The sequence below is a fragment of the Thunnus maccoyii genome, chromosome 21, assembly GCF_910596095.1.
Source record: "Thunnus maccoyii chromosome 21, fThuMac1.1, whole genome shotgun sequence".
Lineage (NCBI taxonomy): Eukaryota > Metazoa > Chordata > Actinopteri > Scombriformes > Scombridae > Thunnus > Thunnus maccoyii.
The window spans coordinates 24,687,481-24,702,526 of NC_056553.1; the positions used below are offsets into that span (position 1 = coordinate 24,687,481).

The 15,046-nt window shown below is 41.0% G+C and overlaps 1 protein-coding gene across 3 annotated transcripts in view; it reads right to left on the reverse strand.

Moving 5' to 3' along the window:
- The window catches only part of tgfbr1b (transforming growth factor, beta receptor 1 b), a 78,634-nt gene that overhangs the window by 28,155 nt on the left and 35,433 nt on the right, over window positions 1–15,046 (reverse strand). For all 3 annotated transcript variants that reach the window (XR_006093121.1, XM_042399315.1, XM_042399314.1), the window contains exon 2: window positions 9,516–9,767. Coding sequence is in view for 2 of the 3 variants with exons in the window: in XM_042399315.1 (XP_042255249.1) it covers window positions 9,516–9,767 (252 nt within the window). In the remaining variant the exon portion in view is untranslated. The remainder of the gene's footprint in view (window positions 1–9,515; window positions 9,768–15,046) is intronic.

Consider the following 15,046-nt stretch of genomic DNA (forward strand, 5'->3'; position numbering starts at 1 on the left):
GAGCTGATTAACATCTGTATGAGGTCAGTGATAACTCATATATGGACTGGGACTTACTGGAAAGTCCCGGAAAGTGCTGTAAGTGAACTCATATACACACATAGGGCAGGCTATAATGCAACACACACAAAGCAATACTGTGACCTTGACTCAAAACAGGCTGTAACTGGTTTAAACACGTACTCTTCTCTTGTGAAGCATAAAGCACGGTTAATAAAGTTCAACAAAATCATTCAGAAAATACAATAGGTATTACCGTTTACTAAAACTACACTAAAAGCAAAAATTAGGTGTAAAAAAACATTTTATTTAGCTGAAATAAGAATAATACTAATGAATAAATGCAAAACCAATAACTTAGGCATCAAATACAGTTAGTCAGGACTTTTAACAAGACCCTGGCCTAGAGTTCATTCTTCTTGGGGGTCCAAGAGGTCGAAGTCAAGGGGACACTATAGCACGAGATATCTTGCGCAGGGTGCCCCTCTTAACAAAGGCATGTCTGTCTGTGTTTGTATGTCCTTCACATGTCTTGAGAACCATTCCTCCGATCAACTTCACACTCAGCAAGTGTATTGCTAGGGACTCAAGGACATGCAGTGTTGAATTTGGTGCAATTTAAACATGTGACACATTTAATATTAATAAACAAAGGCATGCGCCTGCTCAGTTAAACTGCCTGAGAGAGACGAACGAGTGCACATAGGAGAAAAAAAAAGAGACAGACAGAGACAGTAAAACTAGCCAATAGGAGCGCAGATATGTTTGATTGGCAGCAAAATCAATCAATGTAAGGTCATGAACTCCTTCTACGGTTCAACCTCAGTTTAGTCTCACTGGTGAAGTTTCTGTCTGGTTTTAAACCATTTAATTTATTCAAGGTAAATTCCTTCACGGCGACAGCCGTAGTCCTGCTCCATATGACCCCAGGAAGAACTGGTGATGTCAGCATTTATATAACAGCCTGGAAAGGATACGTTAAAAAATCATCTTACTTTGGTGTCAACATTACCTCTCTGCATTTTAATATACAGCAGGGGGGTCATGAATGATGAAGGCAGGCTAGTGTTGCATCCAACAATGTTAACTTCATCTACATTAAAGGGATGGCACTGGCATTTAAACAAAGGTCTTCATTGCATAATATTCTGTAAAGGGCTCTGATTAAAACTGACAGGGCCGGTGTGGAAAGAGCTGCGATGCTAACGCAATATTTGGCCTCCAGGGCACGAGACAGAGTAGTGACACTGCTGGAGAACAGCTGGGTATAATGGTATCGTGATGGAATTTAAAGCTGATTCTACAAATCAATGGCTGTTTATCTCTGTGGCTTACAGACAACTCTGAGTGCATTTAGAGATAGAATATAGAAGTCTGCTGCCTATTTTATAGCCTCCAACCATGCCCAAGCATTGTTAAAAATGTTGCATGGAAAGCATTTGTTGGATTTTCATACTATAAACAGGTGGCATGAATTAGAGGTGGATGATATGACGATATATAGAGCGAGGAAATACATACTTATCTGCTATGAGAATTTCCCATAGGGTTTATGCTGTGGTAGTAATCCCTTCTACATCTCACCCACATATCCTAGTGGGAATGAATGCTGAACATTTAGGGAGATTGGTCTGAAGATTAATGTGGCTTTTCAGGGTCTTTTTTCTCCCTCTTTCGCTGAACAATTCAAGGTGAACGAAGAACCTTCTCTGTAATTCAAAATTGTCTCATTCACAGTATTTTGTGGTTTATTTAACCTAATAAATATACAAAAATATATATGAAAATATTAAATAAATCATCTGGTTAACATGTAAAATACAGATCCGAAAATTGATAAATGCAGCTCAAAAAAGTACAATATGTGCCTCTGAAATGTAATGGTGTAGAAGTAAAATAAAATGGAAAAGTAAAGTACAAGTCAAAACTGTACTTAAGTACAGTAGCAGCATGTAAAACTGCCACCACAATTATGTAATGAAATTGCTCACAGTTTGGCTGGTGAGAGCAGGCAGTATCAGGAGAGGCAGACAGTACATACGCCTACATCACTGTAATTTTCTCTACACAGTCCCTATCATTATCTAACTATTATCAAAAACAAAAGCTAAAAATCCAGAGATCCGTACTGAAGACAGGCACAGCCATTTAAAACAAATGACAGTGAATGCAACAGTGATGTATGTCAAAATAAATCGCACCTACGAGAGAGAGATGGAAATTTATAATCGTCTGAGCAGCTTCTGTGGAGCAGAGGAAAAAGTACAACATTCTATTGTCTACTAAAATCCACTGCATTCATTGTATTAGCAGCCTTGCCCATGCCCTAAACCTGCCAGCACATATATAGTCAACAGGAGCCTCTTCATGGGCTCTTGTTAACTTGTTTGGCTAATCTGGTTTTCTAAAAGCTGAAATGTTGGCGGGAACAGAACAACACTTGAAAGGCTTTTGCCACAGAGGTGTTGCTGTTGGTTGAACCTTTCTGAAGAACCAACACCATCATAACAGTGTGAAAAACATCAGCAGAAAAGACTATGGAGGGTAAAAATGTAAGAGGAAGCTATTGTAATGGGAGTGGAGAGCGGATGGCAGAGACATACAAAGAAGACTGCATGTGTACTCTTGAGACGGTGGTTGAGTGTAGTCTGATTGAGAAGGACGGGAAGGGAAAAGGGTTTTGCTATTTATTGTTCATATTGCATCCTGTGCTTTATAAATAAGCTTCTTGTATTGAGTGGTCATGTTCTTTTCTGGCTTGAAAAAAGCCCCAGAAAAACCAACACAGTCTTACCTGGATAACTAAACATGATGATTAAGAATTTCTTTTCAAAGTAGAACGTCTGTAAGAAGTATTGTAAAATAATAATAATAATAATAATAATAATCCAACAATCCTGAATGTCACCAAGATGAAGGAAATGGTGGTGGACTTCAGGAGACAGCAGCTCAGTAGATAAACCCTGCTAAAGATCAACACAAAACCTGTGATGAGGGTCTCCAGATTCACATATCTAACTTGGACCCTTCACACCCAGCACACACTCAAAAAAATCCAGACTCTACTTCCTCCAACAGCTGTGGAAATTCAAGGTCTCATCCTCCATTCTGAAGACCCTCTACTCCTCAGCTGTGGAGAGTGTCCAGACAGGCAGCAGCAGCATCACCACCTGGTACGGGAAGTGCTCTTCCGGCGACCGTGGCGCCGTGCAGAGAGTGGTACGTTCAGCTGAACGCACCACTGGAGCACCTCTTCTCACCCTGCAGGACACCTACATCAGGAGGGTGAGGCTGAGAGCCCAAAATATCATGAGAGACACTTCACACCGCAACGATGGACTGTTTAGACTGCTGAGGTCGAACAGACGCCTCTGCAGTCACACGGCCAAAACTGTTTCTATCCTCAGGCCATCCCGATCCTCAACACACACACACACACTGTCACTTACTTGCACACCAGCTCACTTTAACTGTAAATACTGGTAGATTCTGTAAACTGGTAAGATGAGTATATATATTAGTTTCATCTTGCACTAGTAATGGACTTTATTCTATTCTATCTATTTACTGATTTTATTGGATATTCTTGCACAGTAAGAGAGCATCTCCTTCATTCTGCTGCATCTTTTACTTTGTATCTCTGTGCATGTGACAAATAAAGCTCCTTCAATCCTTGGCAACACTCACAGTCACCGTAACGCAAGTGCAATTTGTTACCACGGCGAACTCTCCTCGAGTAGCTACTTAAGTCCCTTTTCAACCAAACAGTTCCAGGAACTATTGAACTAGATGAACTAATCTCATCTAATCTAATTTAGGAACTTAAGATCTCCTTTGTGTACTCCTGTTTGTGTTTCCACCGCATCTGAACAACAGTATGTAAATTGGACCCAAAAAAGCAGCAGCATTTTTCCTCAACAATACACATCCATCCTGTTCTTAGTGTTTACTGCTGTGTGTCTTCATATTAAATGATCTGCTGAGTGTTTCATGCTTATTTATTTCTGCTTTAGAATGTAACAGCATGAGACAGTCAGAAAATAAAGTTTGATTTCTCTCGTTCACTGGCTCTGTTCTCTCTACTGCCTCTCCCCCTCTCTCATCAACACTGCCAAAACAAACTAACAAACAAAAAACAAACAAAAAGTTTGTGTACTCCCTTTGTACACAAATAGAAGCAGCCACAGTGTCAGGATGACTCTGTTGCTTTCCTGTATGTGACAATTGTGTTTCAAACACCACTGTTTTTTTTTTACGTCATGGGTCTAATTTGCCCAGACAGGAGACTTTAAGTTCCTAGTTTAGTTCCTGAGATTAGCTCCTATCCTTCAATAGTTCTTGCACGTTTTTGGTTGAAAAGGGCCATCAGTCAGAAATACAAGAGAAGAGCAGCTGGTGTATGTGTTTCCAGATCAGCAGAACAAACCTGGGTTGTTTTAATATAAAGAAGTCAGTCAATAATCCACCATTTTCCATCATGCTGTGATCAATGCATGCACAGCGCAGGTAGTTTTCCACACAACAGTAGGACACAGTAAAGCTGCTAGGCTTGCTGAGGAGCCTGCAGCTCTTCATCTAACAGCTCACTGTGGCAGCTCCTGACTGTTCCATTACTCCCTGCAAGCTTTCTGATCTGACAGGGGGAAAAAAAAGTCTGAAAATAACCTTTGTGTTGTTTTGTAGATGCATTTTGGATGACTGTTGTGATCAGTGCTAATCTCTGGCTCCTTCATAATAAAAGCCTCACCGTGTTTTGCCAGTTGAAGACTTTTAAGCAGCAGCAGTAGGTGGTTCTGTTTGCATTAGCAGTAACTTCATAAAGCTTTGACATGGTATAAAGAGAGTAAACAGGACATGGTGATGATGATGTTAATGAGATCAAACTGTGCTTGATACCATGCTGCGTTGTTTGTGTTTGTTGTGAATTCCTTATTAATTCAGATTTCCTGAATCAATTCCATTCCAATTCACAAGGTCCCCATTCAATATCGATTTGTTTTGGGATATTTTAGTTACAATACCAGTTTTGCTTGGATATGAAAGAGATTGTCAGAGAACTAATGCTGTAAACTGTACAAGGAACCCTCTAACCTGCTGTATTATTAAAAATATCAATGTTTACAGTAAGAATTGGCAAAGCAATTATATTAATGTACTTTTTATTTAACATGAACACACTACAGCAGTCAACACAATACAGCACAACTCTCCAGTCAGTGAGTGAGTGACTAGATGAGTGCTTTCTTTAGTGCAGTGTATAATCAACAGGCAGCCAGTGGAAATAAGGAGGCTACAAACATGCCTGCTGTGATGTAAACATCACTAATATCTCAGGAAAACATACACTTTGCTGTGATTGTCTCACAAAGCTTTTGTGCAACAGGCTTGCCTTCGGTGGAAGGCAACCAAATCTCATGTACAGCAAGATCTGGCCACAAGGTATATATGGTGGGAGCTGCTCCAAGCCTGAGGGCAGATGTCTGGATTCATTTCCGATGTAAAATTCACAGGAAAAGGCATATATTAAAAGATCGATCTCAGATTTTACGGATCTAATTGGAAAGATTAAATGAAGATCGATGTGAATCGCAAAATTGATTTTTTTAAATCCACCCCTAGTAGTTAGGCAATCTGAATACAACTTGGGAATAGTGTACCTCGCCAACACCAATAAAAACACTGTATGGAGAGGTCATTACAGAATGGAAATACAAACTATTAAAAAATACCACCCATGAATATAGAAATCAATCAAAAGTTGAAGGATTTAACTGTGCTGTGCTGTGCTGGCCAATCACACAGTTACACTATATTTCATCAGTTGAGCTTGCTTGCTCGTGGGGGGAATGTTGGGTCTCTAGTACTAGTCTAGACCTGCTCTATGTGAAGAGTGGCCTGAGATAACTTCTGTTATGATTTGGAGCTATAGAAATATAACTGAAGTAGAGACTGTCAGTCAGAACTAGCTCTCTGCATACCTTGTGCAGCTCATGTCTGTATTTTGACTTTGTTATGTAAGTGCATCTGAATATGAACTGACAGTGACATTAACAAGTGAAAGAACAATCAACTGCCTTGTAAGAACAGCGAGACCTCTCATCTGTATTTGTTTCCATCAGATTTATGTTTGGCCTTCGATTTTTGACTGAAGTGAGGCAGTGGCTCAGATGACACTGCTCGACTTTGTTTCCATTAAGTGTTGCTGTATCTTCTAAAGTTATGGCAACGAATCAAATTTGAGCCCTCTGGTTTTTGCAGACTGACTGTTTTTGTACACATGGCTCTTTGTTCAAATCTCAGTAAAAAAAGAAAAGGAAAGAAAAGAAAAGAAAAGAGTTATTTTCTGTGTGGGGAAATGGAAATTGGGAAATAGAATTGCAGGTCTAGTGGGACTGCAGTCTTATTGTAAGAACACACTTTTTTTTTTGTAAAAACAGCAAAGAAGAGAGACTCAGTAGTGATGCAGAGTCTAAACACACCTCTTGATTGAAGTGAAACACCTGTCCTTCTCCCCGGCTCATCTCCTCTTTAATATAGAAGGATGACAATCAAACATGTTTTCAAAAACATAAAAGAGAGAATTTTTATGGTAAACAAACAGATCACCTGAGGCTGGATAAACCAGTGAGGAGAGGCTGCATGCACTCTGGTGACCCTGCACACTTTACTAACAAACAAGCAGCATATTCTCTCCCAGAGCAGAGCCTTTTTATCATTACCCCTCATGCTGAGTGCGTCGCTCCACTGTAAAACTAAAACCTGCTTCTATTACACAAGTATTTCTCTGAAGCACTGATTGTTGTTTGCTCCAACTCCATTACCCACTCAGCTAGTGAACTCACAGTTCTATAAAACGGAGGTAACTTGGTGCAAAATGTAGATGTGTAACCTTTGGGCACAAGTTAGACTCTTAAAATGACTGGAATGCATTTCTTTATAATATTCCAGAGTCAAACGGTGTCATGGCGTTTCTCTGTCCATCATCGTTTTGAAGCCTACAGTAGAGAAACAGAAGCTGTGTCTCTATCAGGGGCGACATCCTTGGAAGGACGCGGTCTACTAAAGCTCGTCCTCTGTAGACTGTGAAGGCCGGAGCCAAGCGTTGTTAAATGAGACGAGTCTGGTCTAAGGAGGATTTCCAGCTGCGTCACTAGCTGCGCCCGCCCTTACCCTTGCATCATGAAGTGCCGCTCCTGTCGCCTAGCAACCTTGACAGCTGCACTTGAAAATCAGGACACAGCTAGTAGAAATGGTGCCAGAACTTTTAATTTTATTATTGTGACAGCCAATCCAGGTCCAGCAGCACCTCCAGGGACTCCCTGCTCAGCTGAACCAGATTATACATCAACACATTCTCTAAGGCCTCATATTTATAACATTTAATTTAAGACACCCCGCTGTAAAAACTGATGTTAATGAAATAAACAGTGTTTTAATAAACAATTACTTTATTTTAGTTCATTCATTCAATATTTTTTGGTTTTTCAACTAACCTCTGCCTCTCTCTGCTGACAGCAGCTTCAACACACCTACCTGACTGTACTGTCACAAAATCATCTCAACTACAACTGTTAGATTTCATCTGTGAGACCCGACATTTATCTTCCAAAAGGAATGATATCATATATCAAAATGTTGTGGAGACATTAGAGCCAGCAGTAAATCACCAAAGAACTGCAGGGATCAGTTCATCAGATCATGTTCTCCCCCTGGATGACGACGGACGTTCAGCCAATCATCTCAGGAGTCGGGCTGACCGGCACCCAGCCAGCACAGTCATGAGTCAGGGTCAACTTCAAAATCCATTGTAACTGCTGTAACTTCAAACTGACAGCTGCTTTACTCAATGAACTCTTCTGAGAACCTTATATACAGCATACAGGGATTAGTATTTGATACACAAAACGTATTAGATACTCCAGAATTCTGTGGAGAGAAATTAAATTAGGGATGTGTTCCAGTTTCATTTTGGAACCAGTTCCAAGTTGGTAAAATAGTCCTCCTCACTCTTTTATTAACAAAGAGCAACAGAAAACATATAAGCATCAGGCTGTCTCTGCTTAAACTGATAGACTCATCAGTCAGCTGTAACTGTAATTAATGTTAAATCCATAACTGCTAAAATAAAAAGCTGGTCTGCTCTGTGGTTAATGTGTTCTGTGCAGCTGCTGTCACACATTGTTCTCTACATGTACCATGTATGACCAGCAGTGTGGTTACAGTTGCCACTAAAAACTGTTCATCCAACAACAGATGATTAGATTTGAGTTGTAGTTACTTGCAAATGTTGAAAGGTAAACCTAATAACTATGATAAATAAACTGAAAGGATTTGGATATAATAAGTGGATTCAATAATGGATTTGAACTCAATACAATGCTGTTAAACCCCAACCTGACGCTCCAGATGGTTCGTTACAACAGAACCATCTGAGAAGTCGTCCTTGGAAACTAATTGGAAAATGGCAAGCACGCTCAAAAAATACTTGACAGGTGATTGGATGAACCATCTGTCAATCACGGGCTCATCATCGGATGCTGATTGGTCCTGACTACTGTTGGTTCGGCCACTAGCGCATAACTTGAAGCCTGACGAGATGGATTCTTGCGTAATCTCGTGAATCCAGCTGCCTCGTGAGGTAAATTGAACCTGATACCTGCCGCTAATGATGGGAAATGCAGTCTAGAAAACACACATCAATATGCAAATGTATCATATCAATACAAACTCATCTGTACTGGTTCTGTATCTAGATGCATTAGCTGTTGTTTTTATTCTTATGCCACCTGTTAATCCAAGCCTTTCAGGAAAATGCACGCAATGTAAGGACATCGTAAGTATATGAACATGTGTGTGTGTGTGTGTGTGTGTGTGTTTTTACTGGGGAAGACGGAGAGGTCGGGGTCTTTGTTGCAGTATGCCAGTGTATCATATCAATACGAACTCATCTGTACTGGTTCTGTATCTAGATGCATTAGCTGCTGTTTTTATTCTTATGCCACCTGTTAATCCAAGCCTTTCAGGAAAATGCACACAATGTAAGGACATCGTAAGTATATGAACATGTGTGTGTGTGTGTGTGTGTGTGTTTTTACTGGGGAAGACGGAGAGGTCGGGGTCTTTATTGCAGTATGCCAGTGTATCATATCAATACGAACTCATCTGTACTGGTTCTGTATCTAGATGCATTAGCTGCTGTTTTTATTCTTATGCCACCTGTTAATGCAAGCCTTTCAGGAAAATGCACACAATGTAAGGACATCGTAAGTATATGAACATGTGTGTGTGTTTGTGTGTGTTTTTACTGGGGAAGACGGAGAGGTCAGAGTCTTTGTTGCAGTATGCCAGTGTATCATATCAATACAAACTCATCTGTACTGGTTCTGTATCTAGATGCATTAGCTGCTGTTTTTATTCTTATGCCACCTGTTAATGCAAGCCTTTCAGGAAAATGCACACAATATAAGGACATCGTAAGTATATGAACATGTGTGTGTGTGTGTGTGTGTTTTTACTGGGGAAGACGGAGAGGTCGGGGTCTTTGTTGCAGTAGTTGGTGGTACAGCACATCGGGTAGATGCCTGTGTCGTGTTTGACGGACGGGGCGCAGATGAAGGGTCGGTCTCGTGGGATCAGTTCGTTTTCGTGTACGCACTGGCGCTGCTCGGTGGTCAGTCGGGAGCCCGTCTTGCGAATGGCGACGAAACAGACGCCATCTGTCGTGCAGCTGGAGTTGGCACTGCAGCGCTCACAGTAACACTGAAGGGCTGGAGGGAGAAAGGAGGAAAAGGGATAAAGAGTTACAATTGAGGCTTGACTTGTTTTCTCAATGTAAATGTCAAAGTAGATTCAGACATAATCCAAGGTTTAAAACATTTATTTCCTGTGCTTTTGTCCTTCTTTAGAGAGGAACAAGACTTGACCAGAAATCTATTAAGTTTAAATCTGCTGGAGTCACGTTAGTTTTCAGGTCTGCAATTAAACCAAAGTCACACATGGCAACAATATAGCTAGTTTAAGATGATACTCCATAGCAAAACGGCCGACTTACATGCTTTACATGACTATATGCTGCACAGTCCTCTCTTCTCTGTCCTGACTTTGCAAATATAAGTGGCTTTCTATGGCAACAAACCCTTAAAAACCCTAGAAATGACTCAACACTACTTTTTCATTTCCAGTATCATTATGATTTTTTTTTTTCTTTTTGCTCTTTCATATGACACGTGCCTTGCAAAACATCAGTCTTTCCACTGCGCTGTCAGAAACCAAGTTCTATTTTAATCTTCAACCCATCATGAGAGAAAGAGCACTAAAACTGCTGCTTTTTTTGAACGTTTCTACACACAAATAACCAAAGTGATGTGCACTTTTTATGTTACTTTTCCCATCAGAGGTTTCTTAACCCCACCGTATACTGCTCCATCAGCTGTGTGTGTGTGTGTGTATTTGAGAAGAACTGTCACTGATGGAATGTGAGACGTTACATCACTCCAGTCATACGTTACACCACGCTCTTACTGACTCATTTTCATCCAAATGTTTGCTCTGTTGCTTGCACTCCGTCTGTCCCCGACTCTGTCTCTGTCACACACACACACACACACACACACACACACACAGATGTAGTACAGCTGGAGAGCACATGGCTGACTCCAGAAAAAAAAGCCAAGAATCTGATAGTGTTTTGGTTTGCAGTCCTGCAGACTCCATTATGAAGTGGAAGTCAGGCCCTTTAGTCATCCTTTCCGTAAAAAGCCTGTCGCAACACACACACAAAAAATCAGATTCATTTACTCACTAGCAACAATACAGAGCTTGTTTTTTTCCCTACTTTACCTGGAATATCTTTTAAGTTTCAACTCAGATGAACTCAGCACAGTCTTCTTCAGAAATCACAGACAATTTGAAGCATGTGTTGTTGTTATCGTGGCTGCTCGAGCCACAGGTCAGAGCACCTTTAAGCACATTTAAACACTGGGAACCGAGCGGGCCAGACACTAGCAGAGTCAGGAATGTGTTTAATGTAAGAGAAGTCTGCTTAGCAATCCCTGAGGCTTCGAATCATTAGCAGTAGTGTTATGGAGTGCTATGAATAAACCAGGTCACTCTCTCTCTCTCTCTCTCTCTGTGTCTCCACAGTGTCCTTGCCCCCAGCGCAGGACAGACAGAGAGCTCTATGCAGCTCAGAAACACATCATGCATGGCTGGCCAGGTTAAAGAAACATAACACACCTTCTAAGACAAGACCTTTGAATAATTAACAGGGCGGGCGCACAGCCTGTGGTGTAAAGGCGCTGAGAGTGTCTGACATCCACACACGCAGGCAGATGGTATTAACCGTATGAAAGGTACACCAGTGGAAATCTGCCCTATGGTGTAAATCCATAAATAATTAAGTAATTGCTAGTAAAAGTGTCTGGTAGAAATACACTAACAGTCTGAAAATGTTATAACGTTATCCAAGTTTTGATGTAACTGCAGACTTCCCACTCCTGGAATTCATGGAATTGCCTGAAGGAGAATTCCAGGAAGGCAAAAACAGGGAGGTGAAAAAATTACAACAGCAAAACAACAGCAACTGCGTGTGTGTGTGTGTGTGTGTGTATGTGTGTGTGTGTGTGTGTGTGTGTGTTTGTGTGTGTGCTCTGCATGTTGTGGTGGCGTCTCAGGAGGAAGGCAAAGGAGACGGATCAAGCTGTGGAAGACAGCAGACAGCTATATAAAAGCCAGCTGACACTGTCTCCTCTGACTCACCTTCAGAACAGATAAGTCCTGTCTGTCCCACCGACACACACACACACACACACACACACACACACTGTACTGTACTGTACTGTTAGGTGTGTCTCAGCTGTCTAGACACCAACTGAAATGTTCCACATGTTACAGTGTGTGTGTGTGTAAAGAGCGTCTGCCTATGGGAAGCGGTGCAGTCAGTGGAACACTAGTGTCCTGCTGATACTCATCATACACCCCGGAAGCAACACTTCTGACCTACACCGGTTATGCTGGAGGAGTTTAGAAGGTTGAATTGATTTTGTAATTACATCTTGTGTGTTAATGTGTTGCACCTTGCCAGATGACTCCGCACTGAGCTGGAGATTCAATGTTTTTTTTTTGTTTTTTTTTGCTGGATGTCCGAGCCCTCAGTCTGCATCAGGACCCCCCGCTGTGCCAACGCTGTGGTCTCATTGAAATGAAGAGGAGGAAAGCTTCTTTTTCCTCTTTTTCCTCGCTGTGTTTGTTTGTCTGTCTGAACATGGCCTTACTGTTCCTGAGCTCTACTACTACTACTGTTTCCTACAGTGTTTTAATCAAAGTGAGCCACCTTGTCTGGGCTACCTATACAAACATCAAAAAACTGAATAGACTTCTGTTAAATTCTGGCTCCACTCTTCAGAATAAAATCCCCCAACACTCAAAAATGTGTTGTTCTTCTTCTTCCTTCAGTTGGATGTTGTTCTCTTCTCTGTGCAGAATGATATATGTGCAGAAAGTTACTCTGTGCTCACCTGTCATCTGAGTTAAAGGCCTGTACCTATGAGCATGATTTGTGACATCACAACTAGTTTGGAACCAATCGTGTTCCAGTATACAAATTACACAAATGTGATGTAGAAACTTGAAGCCTCCAGTGCACCAACACTGAGAAAGGACTTTACAATGAAATGTCAAACATTTCAACTTTTAAAATGAACAATATTGACATATTCACAGATTCTGGATTTTTCAATGAAAATATGTTTGGAGGATCATTGTATCATCATCTTTAAGGCCTGACATATTAGCAGCAGTTCCTCTAAGATTTACTCTTGCTCCTAAAAAACACATTAAAGGTAGAGTCAGTCATTCTGGAAAAAGACTGTTGACGTTTGAATTAAACGCCCAAACAAATACACCCCGTCCGTTATGCTCCTTCAGAAGCTCCGCCTCCCAAATTCATGGATGCGCATTGCCAAGGCAACGACCAAAAGAGAAATATGGCGGAATCCAGAGCGATTCGCCAGCTGTAGAATCACTTCTGTCCCTCTCACACCTTATCACGAGTGGAAAAAAAAAATACTGTCTAATGTGAGCACAACAGTCCATCCACACTCTCCGCCTCTCACTCCACCTGCACTCAGCGTCTCTGTCCAGGAGATATTCATTGAATTTGACAAAAAGTGTACTGGATTAGAATTGCTGACTCTATCTTTAAGGGACAGACTTTCTGATATAAAGTAGTAGTCTCCCAGCACATATTGACAGATGCTTGATGACATCACTATGACATCATCGGGGATATATTACAGACTTGACAAAGCTCCTCCAGAGCCACAGAAGACACTGTATATCAGTTTTCACATGCTTCATTACATACAAGATTATGAAAGTGATCACAATATCAGTGCAAACTGTGACACAGTTTAGTCTCATCATCTCTCTCTCAGTGAGACAGAAGTCCTGTATGGATTAATGTCAGGCAGACATGAGCTAACCAGACTGACAGGTCTACACATGCAGACACTGATTGTTGGTTTTTGAGTCAAAAAAAACAAAAAAAAACCCAAAAACAAAACACGAGTCAGCAGCAGATGGGAAGAAGACGAACACAAACAAACACACCCATTACTTCTGTTATCAAAGCAAGAGCAACAATCTCAAAAGCAATTATTCCTCCTTCCTCACTTCTTTTGTTTGTCTTTCATCATAAAGTTAGTACAAGTGCAGCTGGCCTGGCTCCGGCCAGCAGAGTTTGAGAAAGATTTTTATTAAAAAGCAGTCACCTGCAGAGATTCCAAATCTCACTGCCCAGCCACAGTCCCCAAACAACTGCATTCTTTATGAAACAGCTTGACAATAATCCATATAATAGCACGCTCCCCCCAGGGCATAGCCGCCTGCTTTTAGTTTTTTCTCTTTTAAGACTGCTCTCTCTTCCTCTCAGCGGTGAGAGCAGGAGTGAGTGTCAGTGAGTGTTGCTGTGTGTGTGAAGGGCCAATTAAGAGTGTTTCCACAAATGAAGCATCTGCAGATAACACTGCACAACACCGAAGCGGGCTCTAAGAAGAAACAAACACGCTTTTAGACATCCTCACAGCAACACAACAGGCTAAGAGAATGAACCTTGGAACAAAAGAGTTTACTGATAAATAATCTACAACACGTGAGATAAAAAAAAAACACTTCAATATGTGTTGAGATGCAGAATGTTCTTGATGATTAGTCATGTTTGACTTAGTGATGCTGTGTTTTTCTGCGGGCTAATCTTAAGTAGAGGTGAAAAGCCCTGTGGATGTGTTTCATTTCATTTTCTTGCTGGTACCTGCAGCAACTATCCCCCAAAACAACACAGCTCCTTGTTTGTCATTTCACGCAAATTACAAAACAAAAACAAACACTTTTACACCTGCCTCTAGTGGTAATGTCACTTCCCATGACAACGAATCTGAAGTTACCCGTTAGCTTGTCACTACAGTGATTCTACAGTGTAGTTAAAAATCAGGAAACATGCCTTTAAATTAATTAAAACATATTAATTAATAATGCAGGTATGCTTCATCAGAACTGCTTGTCAGAGAGTCAAATAGCTTCAGAACACTTTCCTGACATCAGACTTGGAGGAGCTGTGTCCCACACTTCCTCTTAGTCTCCAAAACCCACAATCCAGCATTCACACCCTCACACCTGTGCAGAGGTAGGAAAGTCAGCAGGGTTCTAGTGCTCTTTGTTCTTACTATTCCTGTCACTTCTCATAGGAACAACCCACAGCAACACTATAAAGCACGCCATACCAACTAGTGAACAACACACTTACTTCTCATTCATTCACACTAGAGTTTTTGAAGTGACACCTGCGACCTAAACAATTCTCTTCACATGCATTTTACTGGGGAGGCAGCAGAAATCTTTTAAAATCTGGACAAATTAAAGCAAAAGCATCTGCAGGGATGAAAAGTGAGAAAATACTTTTGCAAATTTTCATCAACTAACTCATTCAAAGCAGTGTTACTTTGAGACTGGACATGACCTCGGTGATTCAGTACAATGATGTTTTAATAGA